The 15,070-nt window shown below is 51.8% G+C and overlaps 2 protein-coding genes across 2 annotated transcripts; one reads left to right on the top strand and one right to left on the bottom strand.

Annotated features, from left to right (window-relative positions):
* The first annotated feature begins 879 nt into the window (after positions 1-879).
* Positions 880-1,717, top strand: DYNLT4 (dynein light chain Tctex-type 4). The gene is made up of 2 exons (XM_040470003.1): positions 880-943; positions 1,047-1,717. Exon 2 carries the CDS (start codon positions 1,058-1,060, stop codon positions 1,715-1,717), a length of 660 nt encoding a protein of 219 aa, XP_040325937.1. The 5' UTR covers positions 880-943; positions 1,047-1,057.
* Positions 1,718-1,730: 13 nt separating this feature from the next.
* Positions 1,731-6,711, bottom strand: PLK3 (polo like kinase 3). The gene is made up of 15 exons (XM_040469998.1): positions 6,380-6,711; positions 6,091-6,198; positions 5,885-6,001; positions 5,615-5,744; positions 5,446-5,533; positions 4,536-4,631; positions 4,247-4,445; positions 4,013-4,136; positions 3,737-3,828; positions 3,403-3,496; positions 3,176-3,259; positions 2,920-3,082; positions 2,650-2,779; positions 2,370-2,483; positions 1,731-2,259 (listed from the first exon to the last, which is right to left on the bottom strand). The coding sequence occupies exons 1-15, from the start codon at positions 6,587-6,589 to the stop codon at positions 2,068-2,070; spliced, it is 1,941 nt and encodes a 646-aa protein (XP_040325932.1). The 5' UTR covers positions 6,590-6,711; the 3' UTR covers positions 1,731-2,067.
* Between the last annotated feature and the right edge of the window lie 8,359 nt (positions 6,712-15,070).

Here is a 15,070-nt window from a genome sequence, read left to right as displayed (position 1 = left end):
CAGGCCTCTGCAACTTGCTCACAGCTTCAGAGCCAGCCTTCAGAAAGGGAGGAATGGACAGTGGCTCAAGAGCCCTGGTGTAGGGGAATACCTTTCTGACCAGAGCCCCTCTCTACATCTGCCCCCTCAGTACAGGGGTTCCAGGCCCCTGTTATCTCCTCTTGCCTGATGACCCAGGCACCCCGCACACAGCATGTACTGTGTAGTAACACTTCCAAGTTAAGCCAGAGCCAGGACTGGAAGGAGGAAACCAAAAAACAGGAGTGCCTTCCCAGTAACCCAGGGCAACTCCACAACACAAGGGGCCATTACCTTCCCATCTGCCAGTCAGGCCAGCTGGGTGAGGAAGGGCTGTGGAGCTAGGAGAGAGTTTGGAGGCCAAAGGCTGCAGGTGACTCAGTTTCCTGTGGGAGTTTCGGGAGAAGAGGGCATTCATCCCAGAACTAATTCTGGAGGTAGGGCCAGAGGCCAACTGGAGAGGGTGGAAGGAGCTTCCTGAGTCACCTGCCTCCATCCAGCCTGAACCAATTGTAGGAGAGATCTTTGTGCCAGCCACCCTAGAAGCAGGTAGGGGTCGAAGGTGTCTGGATTCTAGACACAGGGCTAGAAGGATCTGTGGGGTTGAAGGAGTTGGTCTGTCTGTGTCTCCCTCTGGTTAGGGGTTTGAGGCACCACTATCTAGGCTGAGGAAAACAAAGGGGAGGTTTATCTCCCTTCTGCTGGAGAAGTCAGGTGGAAGAGAGAAAAGGAGATGTATTTATTTAGAGCTCACTTAGCTAACCTCCATAGTGCCCAGGGGAAAGTGAAGCTCAAGGGGACAGGGGCAACCCCAAGATGATAGTCTGAGCAGCATCGCTTATGTCCCTAACAGCCCTTAATCCTCTAAGCACCTAGGAATCCACGCAGCTGGGGACAATTTGATTCACCTGTCCCAAAAACACAGGTAAGAAGGGGTTAGGGGGTAAAAACCCTTATCACGGAGTGAAAGACTGGATGTGGTACAGACGGCCAGTTTAGGCCATCCCGTCTATGTGTGGGTCTTCCAGCCGGCAGGTCCATGGCTGGCAGGTCTGTGCCCCCAGGACGCCAGGAGGAGGATACTACCAAAGACCCCGGGCTGAAACTATCACCGGTGAGGCCTCCAGGCCACCTGCCCAGTATTGAAGAGGCCCGACTAGCAAGTCTGGGCCCGGCCTCCCGCCGTGGCTCTGTGCTGGGCCCAGCCTCGTCCTTCTCACGCCGCAACTCGCTGGCCGGACCAGGCGTGGGTCCTGGGGGTCGGCGACCATCTCTGGGCCCAGTTCCTCTTTTGGGCTCAAGGGTTAGCTTCTCTGGGTTGCCCCTAGCGCCCGTGCGTCAGGTGGCACCCTCCTACCGCACAGAGCCAGCGCCAGGGGAGCGCTGGGAAGCCTCGCGCTTACAGTGCGCCCTGGAGGCAGCGCTGGCGGCGAGGCTGCACAATGCGTGCTACTCAGGTGCGGAGGCCGGGCCTCTGGCTCAGGAGCTGTGCGAGTTGGTACGCGTGCGCCTGCGTGAGATCAGTCCCCCGCGCTACAAGCTAGTGTGCAGCGTGGTGCTGGGGCCGCGCGCCGGCCAGGGCGTGCACGTGGTCAGCCGCGCGCTCTGGGACACCGAATGCGATGGTCTGGCCTCCGCCGCCTTCACCAACGCCTCGCTCTTCGCCGTGGCCGTGGTCCATGGGCTCTACTACGAGTGAAGAGGCCTCCAAGTTATGCAAAAACGGTTTATTATCCCAGGAGAAGGCCTTCCCTGGGGCTCAATCCCAATAAATAAATGTCTGTCAATAAATAAAAGTGGTCCATAAATAACGTCCCCTGGCTGGGGACTAAGGCTCAGGCTTTTCTTGGAGAAGGGGTAGGAGGCTGCAGAGACAGGCAAACTCCAACCGCAGTAAAGCTGGTCCCTGATTCCCTGGGGGATTCGGCCCACAGCCCCCAGTGAGGCACCGAAGGGACAGGGAGGCCCACAAAGGCAAAGGCCAGAGCCTTACAGGCACAGGCCTCAGCCCTGAGGCTTTAGGTCAAGGCCTGCTCTGCAGGTTGGGGCCTAGGCTGGGCAGCGGTCCCGGAGCAGACGCAGAGCATAGCGGAGCCGCTGCCGCAGGTCCGGAGAACAGCCCAGCTGCCGAAGGTGGGAAGCGAGGTAAGTGCAAGCACTGCGATTGCGGGCCACAAAAGTCACAAGCAGGGGCTCCCAGCCACTGAGGATCAGTTTGGTGTGGTCGCCATAGAAGTTCACCTATGCACAGAAGGGTAGCACTGATCAGGGCCTAGGCCCCAGGTCCAGTTTCTTTCCCCAGCATAGTGGGCCTCCTAGACCTTGCCCCCAACTCCAGGAGGGGTTCTTACCTGGACAGTACCATCACTAAACAGCATGAGTAGGGCCTGATCAGTCTTGACCCACTGCAGCAAGAGTGGGGGGACAGGCATCTCCACCTCTTCCACACTGGGCAGATCACCACCCTGGGAGCAGGAGCAGGTTATTTGACACTAGTCAGGCCCCTCCCCATTAATGTCTCCCTTAGGGGTCCAGCCTCTAGCTCTTAGTCCCCCAGCCACTCCTGCCAAGGGGAATAGGAAGGGATCAGGTTGTGTTAGTCCTCAATGTGCCCCACTCCAGTCCACACACCTTCATGAGACGCTGCTCCATGTAGGAGGCAAAATATCGTAGGACACCAAGCTGAGGCTGCAGGGCCCGAGGCACAGCACCCACAGAGAAAGAGAAGTGTTTTGTGCTGGTAGGGTTGTAGTGCACAGTCCTAGAAGAGAGGAGACAAGAGGTCAGAGAGAACCCCGCACTGATGCCCCTCCCCAAGAGACCCCAGGACATCCAAGTGCAGAAGCACACAGCTGCTGGGCACAATGGCCTGGATACAAGCCACTCCATAACAGCACTTACTTTCTGTTGGCTGAAAGGGCCATATGTGTGCCATTGTTGAAAAGCACAGCCACACGGCGGCTGGACAGTTGATACCCAAAGCCAAATTTGTTGGAGTAGTCAACCCACTTGCTGACCCATACCAGAGGCTCTGGCTGTGCAAGGGGAGCTGGGTTCTGTTCCGCTGTCATGGAAGAGGAAGGAGTGAGGATCTGTTCCCAACATGGCAGCCAAAGAACTCCCACCACCATTCACCCATACCATACCCCAATCTCACCTGGGGGCATGAAGGCCAGGCAGTTTCTCAGAGCACAGAGGGCTGACTCCACCACTGTGGCCACAGTCAGACCTTCTTCAAACCCTAAAGGAAACAGGGCACTGAGAATTAGGCATTAGTTCCCCAGGACACAGGCCATGACCACTGACCTCTGACCACTCCTTCCCTCTGGTCCCTGGTCTCAGCCCCAGAAACTTCTAACACTTCTCATCCTCCTGGCTCCTCACCATCTCCACTGCTTGCCAGTGTCCCACGGGGTGAGCTGTCCTCAGGTGCCGTCTCTACCAAGCTGAGGGGTGCTGGACCAGAAGCTGCTGGAGCCTGGATGGTTGGGTAGGAGAAGGAAGTGAGATAGGCCTCAAAATCCAAATCCTTGAGAGTCCATGGCCCAGCCTTGCCCTGGCAGCCAGGGCACCCCAGGTCAGCCCTGCCTGGCTAATGAGACACAGCCAATTAGGCTACCATGAGGCTAGATGCTTCACTAGCTTCTTTTATCCCAGGCTTCCTGCAGCTGCTAGGGTGAGAGTGAGTCAGGAAACACTTCCCACATGAGTACCTCACCTCAGGCCTGGCATCTTGATGCCCAATGGACGTCCGAGTGAGGCCATTCACCAAACAGGAGACCTCGTCCCGCTCCTCAGGATGGTTCTTACCTGGGTGGGGGAAGATATAGCCCTCAGTATCCTGCCCACCCCGCAGGCTTCCTGTAGGGATGATACAAATGGGCACATGCTCTCTCCAGGGGTTCAAAGGCACTCACACTCAGGCCCCCACAATATATGTAACAAGCCCCCCTGCCACTTTATACCCTCAAACCCACTGACATCGCAGACTCACTCTTCTTCTTCCTGCCAAAGAGGCTCTTGGTAACTTTGACAAACAGAATCCTAGCTGGGTTAAGGGGTATCAGGTCTGGGACTGTCACACAGCTGCTGACAGGGAGCCGGTCGGGGGTGTAGCCCTGAGGAGGGAAGTCATGTGAGCAGAGAAGGGAGGTCCTAGGGGCCCTGTCACCTACCCCCCATTGAATCCCCTGGGAATATGCAGACTTGACTTCGGGGAGCCACAGACCTTGGTAAAGAAGTCATGGCGCAGGATCTGGTCAATTGAGGGGCGGTCTTGGGGCGAGGCTCGAAGGATGGCAGCCAGGAGCTGCCGGGCAGGCAGTGAAAGGCTGGCAGGCAGTGTGTAGTGAACCTGTTTGATGCAGCGATAGGTCTCCTTCAAGTCAACTGTCTCAAAGGGGGGACTCCCACACAGCAGTGTGTACCTGTGAGGTAGAGATAAGGGTGTCAGGAGTAAAGTGGAAGGTACACCCCATGCGTGCACCCACCAGTGTGTAGACGACCCTGGGACTCACATGACACAGCCCAGGGACCACACGTCTGCCTCGGGGCCATGGCCCTGTCTTTGCAGCACTTCTGGAGCCACATAATTGGGGGTGCCACAGATGGTTCTGAAAAGGAGTAGGAAGAGAGGAGAAGGTTCAGACCCAGCCTGGCTAGCCACCCCCCACCCTCATCCCTGCCCCCACTGTGAGTCCAGACAAAGCAGCTGCCTGTCACCAAAGGCCAGAGAACTCCTGCTTGTCCTGGGACAATGGATGCTGGAGATGGCAGCTGAGTCCCCGCCCACCCGCCTGGCCCAGCTGCTCAGCTGCTCTGCAGGATGATGGGGGGTGGTGTGTGTGGGGGGGAAGGCCCTGACCCCCAACCCAGCTCCCTCTTCCAAGGCCAGCAGAGTCCATCACTGATCCTTTCCTCCTTCCCCCACTCCCGTCTGTCAGACACCCACACAGGCTGTCACCTCCTATGGTCTGTGCCACACACACACCAACACCAGCTGTCATGTTGCCCCAAAACACTCCTCTGTCACACATGCTATCTGTTGTCACTCACACCCAGTCATCATGGCCACAGCAGGGTCTTCTTACACAGGATGTCATGTCCTGCTATTCCCACACTCGGTCTGTCTCACACACACATTGCTTATGTCACCTTCCCCCAGCCACACACAGGATCAAACATCTTCAAGAATCCTTACATTCCCGTCTGTCTCAGGGATTCAAACACCAACAGGACCCTCAGCCTTTCCACCAGTCGTGGCTGCCACCTCCACCTTCCCCCACACACAAACAACCGTCATCCCTCCCCATCTATCACACACACACATCAGTCAGTCATCATGCCTCCCACATACAAACTCACTGTCTGTCACGCACGTCATCTGTATCACACAGACTGTGGCCACCCCTCTCCTCAAACACTCACTTCTTCCTATGTTCCGGGGGTTCCAACCGGGTTGCCAGCCCAAAGTCCCCCATCTTCAGTTCCATGTTCTCAGTGATAAAAAAATTTCCTGAACAGGGGGAAAGAGGCGTGTCAGACTCCTTTCTCTCTGCGTCCTCAAACCCCAATCCTGCTGGCCCAGGATTCTCACCCAGCTTGAGGTCTCGATGCAGGATGCCCCGCTGGTGCAAGTACTTGAGTCCGGAAAGGATCTGGCGCAGGTAGTAGCGCACCTCTGGCTCCAACAGGGTGTGTCGGGCCTTCCAGATGTGGGCCAGGGACTGCAGAAAGCCACTGCTTCAGCCCCTGGCCCGCCCTCTTTGACCCTCCCTCCATCTGTGCTCGCTGAAGGAAGAGACAGGGCTCCAGCTTTGGGTCTCAAGGCCCCTTTCTCTCTCCCACTCCCGTTGTCATTGCTCACCTTTCGGCTGCAGAGCTCCAGGAAAATGTATATGTTGTCAGCATCCTCAAAGTGGTGTGAGAAACGCACGATGTGGCGGTGCTGCAGGCCGCGGTGCAGCTCAATCTCGTTTAGGATCTGCAATGTGGGCGCGGGGTGGTCATCCTTCAAGGGCTCCCTCACTACTGTCCCCACCCCACCCCTGATCCGCTGGGCCTGGGGCCCACCTTCTCGCGTTGATGCGGCTTGGTGATGCGGCTCTGTGAGATGACTTTGACAGCGTAGGCGTTGCCGGTCTCCGTGTCAGTGGCCTCGTAGCAGCGGGCAAAGCCCCCCTGTTGGGAAGGGGGCATCAGGCAGAGCGCTCCAGGATAGCCAAGTCTGGCCCGCAGACGTCCCCGCACTGAGGGCAAGCGTCCCCGCGCCGAGGACAAGCGCCCCCGCCCCAGCAGGCGCCGTCCAGAAGGTCGGCAAGACCCCCCCGCCCCTCGCTAGCACTCCACCCCACCAGTTCACCTTGCCCAACAGGCGGCCTTTGAAGTAGGTGCGGCCGCTGCGCGGGTCGGTGATGAGGCGCCCTGAGTCCGGCGCGGGTGGTCCGGCCAGCATCTCCAGATCAGGTCCTGGCGAGGCATTCTCAGGCGGCCCGGGCCCGGCAGGGGGCGCGGGCGGGGCGGCAGCACGCGGGAAGGGACGCGGGGATAGGAAGCCGGCGGCGGGCTCCATGCAGGCGGTGCGTCGCAGCGCGGGCCCGGCTTGTTTCTGTTCCGCCAGGCCCGGGGCGCGCGTGGCACTGCCTGGATTTGCTACGCTGAGCTCGCGCCCGAGGGAGCCCGGCGTTTTTATCAATGAACGCCTGTCTCCTCCCCGGAGTTTGGTCATTAAGAGCCCGCCCCCTTCCAGGCGACGAGTCACTCAGAAGGCACGCCCCTCCTCAGGTCTTACGTCACCAAGAAGCTCGTCCTCCCACCCAACGCAAGTTCAGACCCAGCCTCCTACCCAAGCCTTAAAGAGGCAACTCTGCTGGTAGGCACCAAGCATTTAGGGAGCAGCCGTTTCTCCGTACCCCTAGCCCCACGCCCTGGTGACCGAGAGTCCCTTTAATGGAGGTCTCTTTCTTTCCCCATCCTTCGGGGCTTATGCTGAAGTCCGAAGGGGGCTGGGTATCCGGAGTCTCCGCCAGGCAACTAGATGGACAAGCAATCCTGGCGGGAAGGGAGAGGCAGGGGCGGCGCTCGCTTTCGCCAGGGGGAGTCACCAAAACTTCCCTTTAAGGGCGCGAGCCCTTCCGCTGGTCCCTTGCCCTCGGCCAGAGCCCGGTGCCACCCCCTTTAGGGTTTGGGAAGAATTGCACACTCCGGAGCCTGGCTTGGGACGGGGAGGGGTGGGTAGGAGACTACCACGCCAAGTTTTGTGGTCAGAGACCAGCATTCAAGGTTTTTATTATGTGCCAGGCCGCATCTTCTACAACTCTCTTCCACATTTTTTTTTTTTTTTTATGTTTAGTTTTGAGAAAGAGAGGGCGCCCGCGCACAAGCTGGGAGGGGCAGAGAGAGAGGGGGACAGAGGATACAATGCGGACTCTGCGCTGACAGTAGAGAGCCCAATGTGGGGCTCGAACTCATGAACTGTGAGATCATGACCTGAGCCGAAGTCCCACGCTAACCGACTGAGCCAACCAGGCTACCCTCTCTTACACATTCTTTTTTTTTTTTTTTCAACGTTTATTTATTTTTGGGACAGAGAGAGACAGAGCATGAACGGGGGAGGGGCAGAGAGAGAGGGAGACACAGAATCGGAAACAGGCTCCAGGCTCTGAGCCATCCGCCCAGAGCCTGACGCGGGGCTCGAACTCACGGACCGCGAGATCGTGACCTGGCTGAAGTCGGACGCTTAATCGACTGCGCCACCCAGGCGCCCCACTCTCTTACACATTCTTGAGGAACAGGTCTCCAGTTCTGGTAGGGTCCCCTATTACCCTTCCCTGAAAACTCCCACTGCCTGGAGTCAGCAGCCAGAGGCCAGAAAGTGAAGAATGAGAATTGGATTTTCTCAAATCTAGCTATGGACAATTGGGCAGGTGGTTCTGGAGCCAACTGGACTGCTGGACCCCTAGTTCATGCCTGCCCTTTCCAGGGCCAGAGACAGAGAGAGGTGGGGTCTTAACCCCTCTCTAGTGTTTGTTCCACTTTCACAGGCTTCCCCTGGCCTTTCCCTCTCATTTCTCTGCCCTCACTCTGTACCATTCAGTCAATTATTAAGCCATTCAATCCTCAAAGATTTATTGAGAGCAACTGCTAAGTGCCAAGCACTGGATGAATAAGACTGGTCAAGGTTGCAGCCCTCATTTAGTTTACATTCTGCTTGATGGAAACAGACAATTGGCAACTATGCCAACAAGGTAATCGCAGGCTTTGAAAAGTTATGAAGGAGGTAAACAGAAAAGTAATCAAAGAGCTTGCTTTAGAAAGAGTAGCCAGGAAAGTCAATAAATACTTATTGAGTACCCAGTTCCTGTCAGTTTTATCTCCCCAAAGATAAAAATCTCTGAAAAGTACCCACTTCCCATGTTCCCCTCACAGCCTAATCTGAGTTGCAGTCTCTGGTTCGGATTATTGCCACAGCATCTTGCTGGTCTCCTTACCCTTAGTGTCATCTCCATTTTATCCTCCTTCCATGTCACCAGCCCACCCAATCCTTCATCAGGCCCACAAAGTCCTACTTCTCTACCCTTGCCCTTCATGGCCACTGATGGAAGAAACCAAACATCCTGAAATGTGGAGAATTTCTAGTTACTCTCATGGGGAGTGAGGGGTGAGGGGTGGGCCTTAAGTACCATACTCAGGAGTTTGACTTTTATCCTACAAGTTGACAATTTTCCAGTGGGGAGATGGTAGCAGTGAGCCAGAAAGGACAGATCTGTGGGGGAAATGGAGCTGAAGCATGTGTAGTTTGAAAAGGCATATTTGATTTTGCAATTTTATATTTGGAAAATAAAGTAAAATGTCTTTGTATTAGTTTGGTAGGGTTGCCATAAAAAAATACTACACACTAGGTGGCTTAACCAATAGAAATTTATTTTCTCATAATTCTGGAGGCTGGAGGTCCAAGTTCAAGGTATTGACAGGTTGATTCTGTTAAAAAGAAAACCACAGACCTCAAATGGTGTTACTTGGGCCAGGCAAAGTCGCTAAGCCAGAGCTTAATACCTAACCTAATTGCAGTTTCAATCTCCCCCAGAAATATAAATTTTAACCTGTCAGGAATTTTCTGATAGGTGCCAATAAATCTTGCATAGGACCCTCTCCATCTCCCAAAGAAAGATGAGGTGATCTGCATGATAAGACCCCCTGCTCTTCCTCCTAAGAGAAAGTGACCTTGCAAGAAACAATTCTTTATTTTCTTTTGCTTCTTTCTTGCCCCACACTGCTTCCTATAACAACTTTCCATTTTGTACAACTCCTCAGAGACCCCTCAGCTTCCTAGATGGGATGCTGCCTGATTCATGTTTTGTTTAATAAAGCCAATTAGATCTTCAAATTTACTTAGTTGAATTTTAAAATTTTTATTATTTAAAAAAATTTTTATTTTGAGAGAGAGCAAGAGCACACGGTGGGGGTTGGGGGGGGGCAGAGAGAGAGGTAGAGAGAATCCCAAGCAGACTCTGTGCTGTTAGTGCAGAGCCCAACGTAGGGCTTGATCCCAGGAATTGTGAAATCGTAACCTGAGCTGAAATAAGAGTTGTTCACTTAACCGACTGAGCCACGTAGGTGCCCCAGTTGAATTTTGTTTAACAATTTCTTCTGAGGACTCTCTCTTAGTTTGTAGGTGATAGTCTTCTCCCTCTGACTTAATAGTCTTTCTTCTTCTTCTTCTTCCTTTTTTTTTAGTGGGTTCCATGCCAAGTTGGAACTTGAACTTACAACCCTGAAATCAAGAGTCACATGCTCTACTGACTGAACCAGCCAGGCACCCCAGTCTTTTTTTTTTTTTTTTTAAGTATAATTGACATACATGTTATATTAGTTTCAGGTATACAACATATGGATTTGCCAATTCTACACATTACTCAGTGCTTACCACCATAGCTGTAGTCACCATGTGTCACCATACAACATTTTTGTAATATTGACTATTTCCCTATGCTATACTTTTCATTTCTGCGTTACTTACATATTTAATAACTGAAAATTTATACCTCTTAATCCCCTTTATCGACATGATCTTCTTTTCTGTGTGTCCTAATCTCTTCTTCTCATAAAAACACCTAATCTCTTCTTCTTCTCAAATCAGATTAGGGCCCACCTAACAGCTTCCTTTTAATTTAACTTCTTCTTGAAAGGTTCAGTCTCCAAATATAGTCACATTATAAGGTACTGGGGTTAGGACTTTGTATAGGAGTCGAAACTTTACCTCCATCCATCTTAGTCTTCAGATTAAACTCTCCAACAAAAACATTAACAAAAGAAAAACAAACAGAAGTTTATTAACATGTATAACTTATGTATGCAGGGGAGAATGGGAGATACTGAGGGAAAAATGAGTAAGTCTCTCATGTTGTTTAGAATTCAGGCTTAAATACCATCTTTTTTTTTTATGTTTTTATTTTTTATTTTTTACTTTTTTATTTTTGAGAGAGACAGAGCATGAGCAGGGGAGGGGCAGAGAGAGAGGGAGACACAGAATCCAAAGCAGGCTCCAGGCTCTGAGCTGTCAGCACACAGCCTGACACAGGGCTCGAACTAAGGAACGGCGAGATCATGACCTGAGCCGAAGTCAGATGCCTAAGCAACTGAGCTACCCAGGTGCCCCTTAAATACCATCTTAATAGGGAAAATGGAAGGGAAATATAGACCTCTTGGGGAAGAGTAAATGATTTCTGGAAAAACTGAATGGGTCCTTAGAAGAATGGTTGGGAGATATGATCATTTGTGACAAAGTTTGTCTGGATATGGTATACACTTCTAGTCTCCTCTCCTGTGATATAAGAAGAAACTCCCAGGAAGGGGATTCATTCCCATTGAGTCCTTTTAGAGATCCATCTTTAGGCAGATAAGGGGAGTTCAGAGAAAGCTTCTCCCTGCACTTGCTGTTTTGCATGTAGCTACAGTTCAAAATAGTCAATATGCCTAAGTGGCAATATTGGGTGCCATATTCTGTTACTCTTCACCGTCTTCTCCCCCTCGGAGGTTATCAAGGTTTTTGAGCCCTCCTCCAGAGGCCAGCACACAAAGAGGAGATCCTGCTGTATGTTGTAACTGAAAGGCCTGGAAGTTTCCTCTGCCTCCTCCCTCAGTGTAATATATGCTACCATGAATAAATCTTATGCACCTACCATGCACCAGGAACTGGGCTAAGCATTTATGTTACTGACTGCTCACAGTAGCCTTATGATATGCATGTGATTATTACCCCCATTTCCCAGATGAAGAAACTGAGACTCAAGGGGTTAAGCTGCTTACTCAAGGTCATATACAGCTACCAAGGGGTAGAACTAAGATCTGAATCCAAGATGTCTGACTTCACTATTCACCATTGCCTGACTTTTCTGGGGATCATTGGTTCTCTGTCCTTGTACCTGTCCTCCTTCTACACTGCTCCATGTCTCCATGTCCCTCTTATTAGTGCTCTTTCTCCTTCCCCCAAGACTTTCACAATCTCTGCCCAAGCTGATGTTTTTCTGAATTCTCTGGGTCCTCATCCCCCAGAGGATTCTGTCAGGCTCCTCTGCCCCTAGTTGAGCACATGTCCCACACTCCTTGCTCCCTTGGCAGCTCAGAGTCAGAATCTCTTCACAGTGTCAGGTCACAGAGATCAAAGGAGTCTTTCAAGAATGAGAGCTGCCAAGTAAGGTTAGAACTGGGAGGGGGCTGTTGGAATAAGCAATAAGATCACAGGTGTCTTTGGTGGGTGCAAAGGAAGAAGTGCTAAAGCCAAACCAGACAGATGCTAATAGCTACAGTAGTGTTTCATACTTACCATGTGCTATTCTGAGCACTTTCTAAATATTAATTCATTTGATATTCACAACTCTATGAGAAAGGTATTATCATCCCTATTTCCCCATGGGGAAATTAAACACAGAAAGGTAAAACAGCTTGCTCAAGGTCACAAAGGTAGTTCACAGTGGAGTTCAGATTTGAAAATCTGGGCAGTCTGGCTCCAAACTCCATGCTGTAAACTGTCAAGCCATATATCCAACTCTGGGCTGTGAAGAGGGGAGAGGCTCATTGGTGGGTAGGACCAGAAGAGGGTGAGAGGCAAGAACTAGAGGAATGATAAAGATGGGTGGAGTAAATGATTTACAGGTGGAATGGTTCCCTCTCCTGGACCATAAACCAAAGGGATTTGTCAGCAGCTGGGAAGGGAGATAAGGTGGCTCAGGAGGGAGGGGCTGGGTGGGGATTGGGAACTGCCCCTTCCTGGAGCAAGTCTTCTAGTCCTGTACCTTTATCCATGGCTCTGTGGGAAATTTCACAGCCCAGTGATCCAGAGTGTTGGTAACAGTCAGGAAGGTGAGGGCCACAGAAGTGAATGAGGGCAATGATTGAAATGCAGCAGCCTGGGATGCCCTAAAGGAGTACTGAAGGAAGCTCCCAGGACCTCAGAGCCTGAGTTCCTTCAGTCCCAGGGCCTGGGTGCCTAGATAACTAGACTCTTTAAGTGGTATGAAGCCCAGAATGCTCTAGGAAAGCCACAGATCAGAGCTTGGGAAGGGATGCATGGCCATGATGGCTGAGTCCCCAGAGCTGGTATCTCACACTCTCTGGGAAAGATCCTTGGTATTCCAGACCTCTGGGACACACACACACACACACACACGCACACACACAGCCTGAGTCCAGTTCTTTCCTCATATTGACATCTCACCTGGCTCACCTGGGCCCTGGAAAGAGAACATAACTCTTCTGGCCATGAGTAGGTTTCCAAACCTTGTTCATCCAGGAAGATTCTTACAGAAAAAGGGGAAGGAAGGCCAGATGTCTTTCAGGTTAAAAATGAAAAAAAAAAAAAAAAAAGATAAAAGAAAGGAAAAGAAAAGAAAAGCCTGCTTGGGCTCAAGGACTCCCCAGCTCTATCAAGATGAATCAGATACAATCCTGTCCTTGGGTGCCTGGGTGCCTCAGTCAGTTAAGTGTCTGACTCTTGATTTTGGCTCAGGTCACAATATCACTGATTATGAGATTGAGCCCCGGGTTGGGCTCTGAGCTGACAGCGCAGAGCCTGCTTGGGATTCTCTCTCTCCCTCTCTCTCTGCCCCTCTCCCTGCTTGCACTCTCTCTCTCTCTCTCAAAATATATAAACTGAAAAAAAAAAAAAAAGGCACAATCTTGTCCTCAAGGGCCACACAGGCTGGAAGGAGATGACCCCTGCGGACAGGTCACACAGCCCAGTGTGATTTGCTGCTGAGAGAGGAAACCTAGAGTGCGTTGGGGAGTGATCTGGGGAAGATCATGGACAGCTTCCCTGAGGATGCTCTGAGCTGGACCTTGCAGAAGCAGTGAAAAGGAGCTAGACCAGAGGCTGGTGATGGGAGCAGAGATGGGGTCATCTCAAAAGGCCTTGTATATCCAGTTTAAGAGCCAGGACCTGGCACTGTTTGGTTTGGGGACAGGCTGGCAGGGCTTCAGGTGAAACGTCTCTGCCTCTTCATCTCTGAAGGATTGCCTGGTTCTGGGACACAACAGAGGACTAATAGGTACAAACCAAAGAGAACAGATTTGGCTTTTCATGGTAATAGCAGCCCAGGCTCAATGCCTGCAGTGCTCCAGGCTCTGGATATTGTTTTTTTGAATAATCCCAATTGCCCTATGTGGAAGGTGTTATTGATCTTGTTTTATAGAGGAGGAAACAGAAGTTCAGAGAGATTAGGTAACTCTTACAAGGCTACAGAGAACTAGAATTCAAACCCAGGTTTGTCTGACTCCTAAGCTTGTGCTCCTAATCACCTCTCCATGTTCCTCTCTTTCAGAAATGTTTGTAAGAATCAGCTCACAATGTGGGGGAAGCAGCTTCTCAATACAGGTCAGAGTGGGACCACCACTCCTGGGTTTTTGTGGATGACCTCACCACTGGGTGGGTAATTGAGCTGGTGCCTCAAATATTATTTCCTTTGTTTAACAGATGAAGAAATTGAGGCCTAGAAGTACAAATGGCCATTCAGGGGGCGCCTGGGTGGCTCAGTCGGTTAAGCGTCTGACTTCGGCTCAGGTCATGATCTCGCGGTCTGTGAGTTCGAGCCCCGCGTCGGGCTCTGTGCTGACAGCTCAGAGCCTGGAGCCTGTTTCAGATTCTGTGTCTCCCTCTCTCTGACCCTCCCCTGTTCATGCTCTGTCTCTCTCTGTCTCAAAAATAAATAAACGTTAAAAAAAAATAAAAACAAAACAAAACAAAAAACAAATGGCCACTCAGGATGCTAGGCACCCTTAGGAGTCAAGATGCTGGACACAGGGCTGAGGGAGGTCTGCATCGCTAGGCCTGAGTCCCAGGCCTGTGGCCTTGTCAACTCTATGGGATAGGGATGGGGGATGGTTAAGCCAAGTCTCAGAGCCTGGACTAGAAGCCTGGCAGTGTGGCCAGTGCACAGGACTATGGTCCTAGGGCTCAAGCCCTTGTTTAGGCCCAAGTAGGCCACTTCCAGCCTTTGAGGTTGTGAAACTGAATACAGGAAAACCATGTAAAATAGAGTCTGGGGGCACCTGAGTGGCTCAGTCAGTTAAGCATCTCTCTCTCTCTCTCTCTCTTTTTTTTTATGTTTATTTTGAGAGAGTGTAAGCGGGGCAGTGGTGGGGCGGGGGGGCAGAGAGAGGGGGACAAAGGATCTGAAATGGACTCTGCACTGACAGCAGTGAGCCTGATGACTTGAGCCAAAGTTGGAAGCTCAACCGACTGAGCCACCCAGGTGCCCCAAGCATCTGACTCTTGATTTCGCTTCAGGTCATGCTCTCACAGTCATGAGATCGAGCCCCAAGCTGGGCTCCGTACTGAGCATAGAGCCTGCTTAAGATTCTCTCTCTCCTTCTTCCCCTGCCCCTCCCCCTTCAAAAATAAGATAAAAATAAGATAAAATAAAATAAAATAGTCTGTAGGCCAGAAGGGGGGTAGTTCTCACACCCTACCAATTTGTCCTCAATTGCAGACCCCAAAAGGAAGAAGCATACCTTGCATTTTCCAACAACACAGAACCTACCTTACTACCCCTGCAAG

The sequence above is a fragment of the Herpailurus yagouaroundi genome, unplaced genomic scaffold (assembly GCF_014898765.1).
Source record: "Herpailurus yagouaroundi ecotype Mexico unplaced genomic scaffold, PumYag 77, whole genome shotgun sequence".
Taxonomy (NCBI): domain Eukaryota; kingdom Metazoa; phylum Chordata; class Mammalia; order Carnivora; family Felidae; genus Herpailurus; species Herpailurus yagouaroundi.
The sequence above is the reverse complement of the archived record's forward strand: the minus strand, read 5'-3'. Positions and strand labels throughout refer to the sequence as shown.

Coding starts and splice junctions, on each gene's coding strand:
- PLK3 (XM_040469998.1), bottom strand. CDS start 6,589: ATGGAGCCCGCCGCCGGCTTCCTATCCCCGCGTCCCTTCCCGCGTGCT. Junction 6,199..6,379: donor AAGGCCGCCTGTTGGGCAAG/GTGAACTGGTGG, acceptor CCTTCCCAACAG/GGGGGCTTTGCCCGCTGCTA. Junction 6,002..6,090: donor AGCCGCATCAACGCGAGAAG/GTGGGCCCCAGG, acceptor CCCACATTGCAG/ATCCTAAACGAGATTGAGCT.
- DYNLT4 (XM_040470003.1), top strand. CDS start 1,058: ATGGCTGGCAGGTCTGTGCCCCCAGGACGCCAGGAGGAGGATACTACC.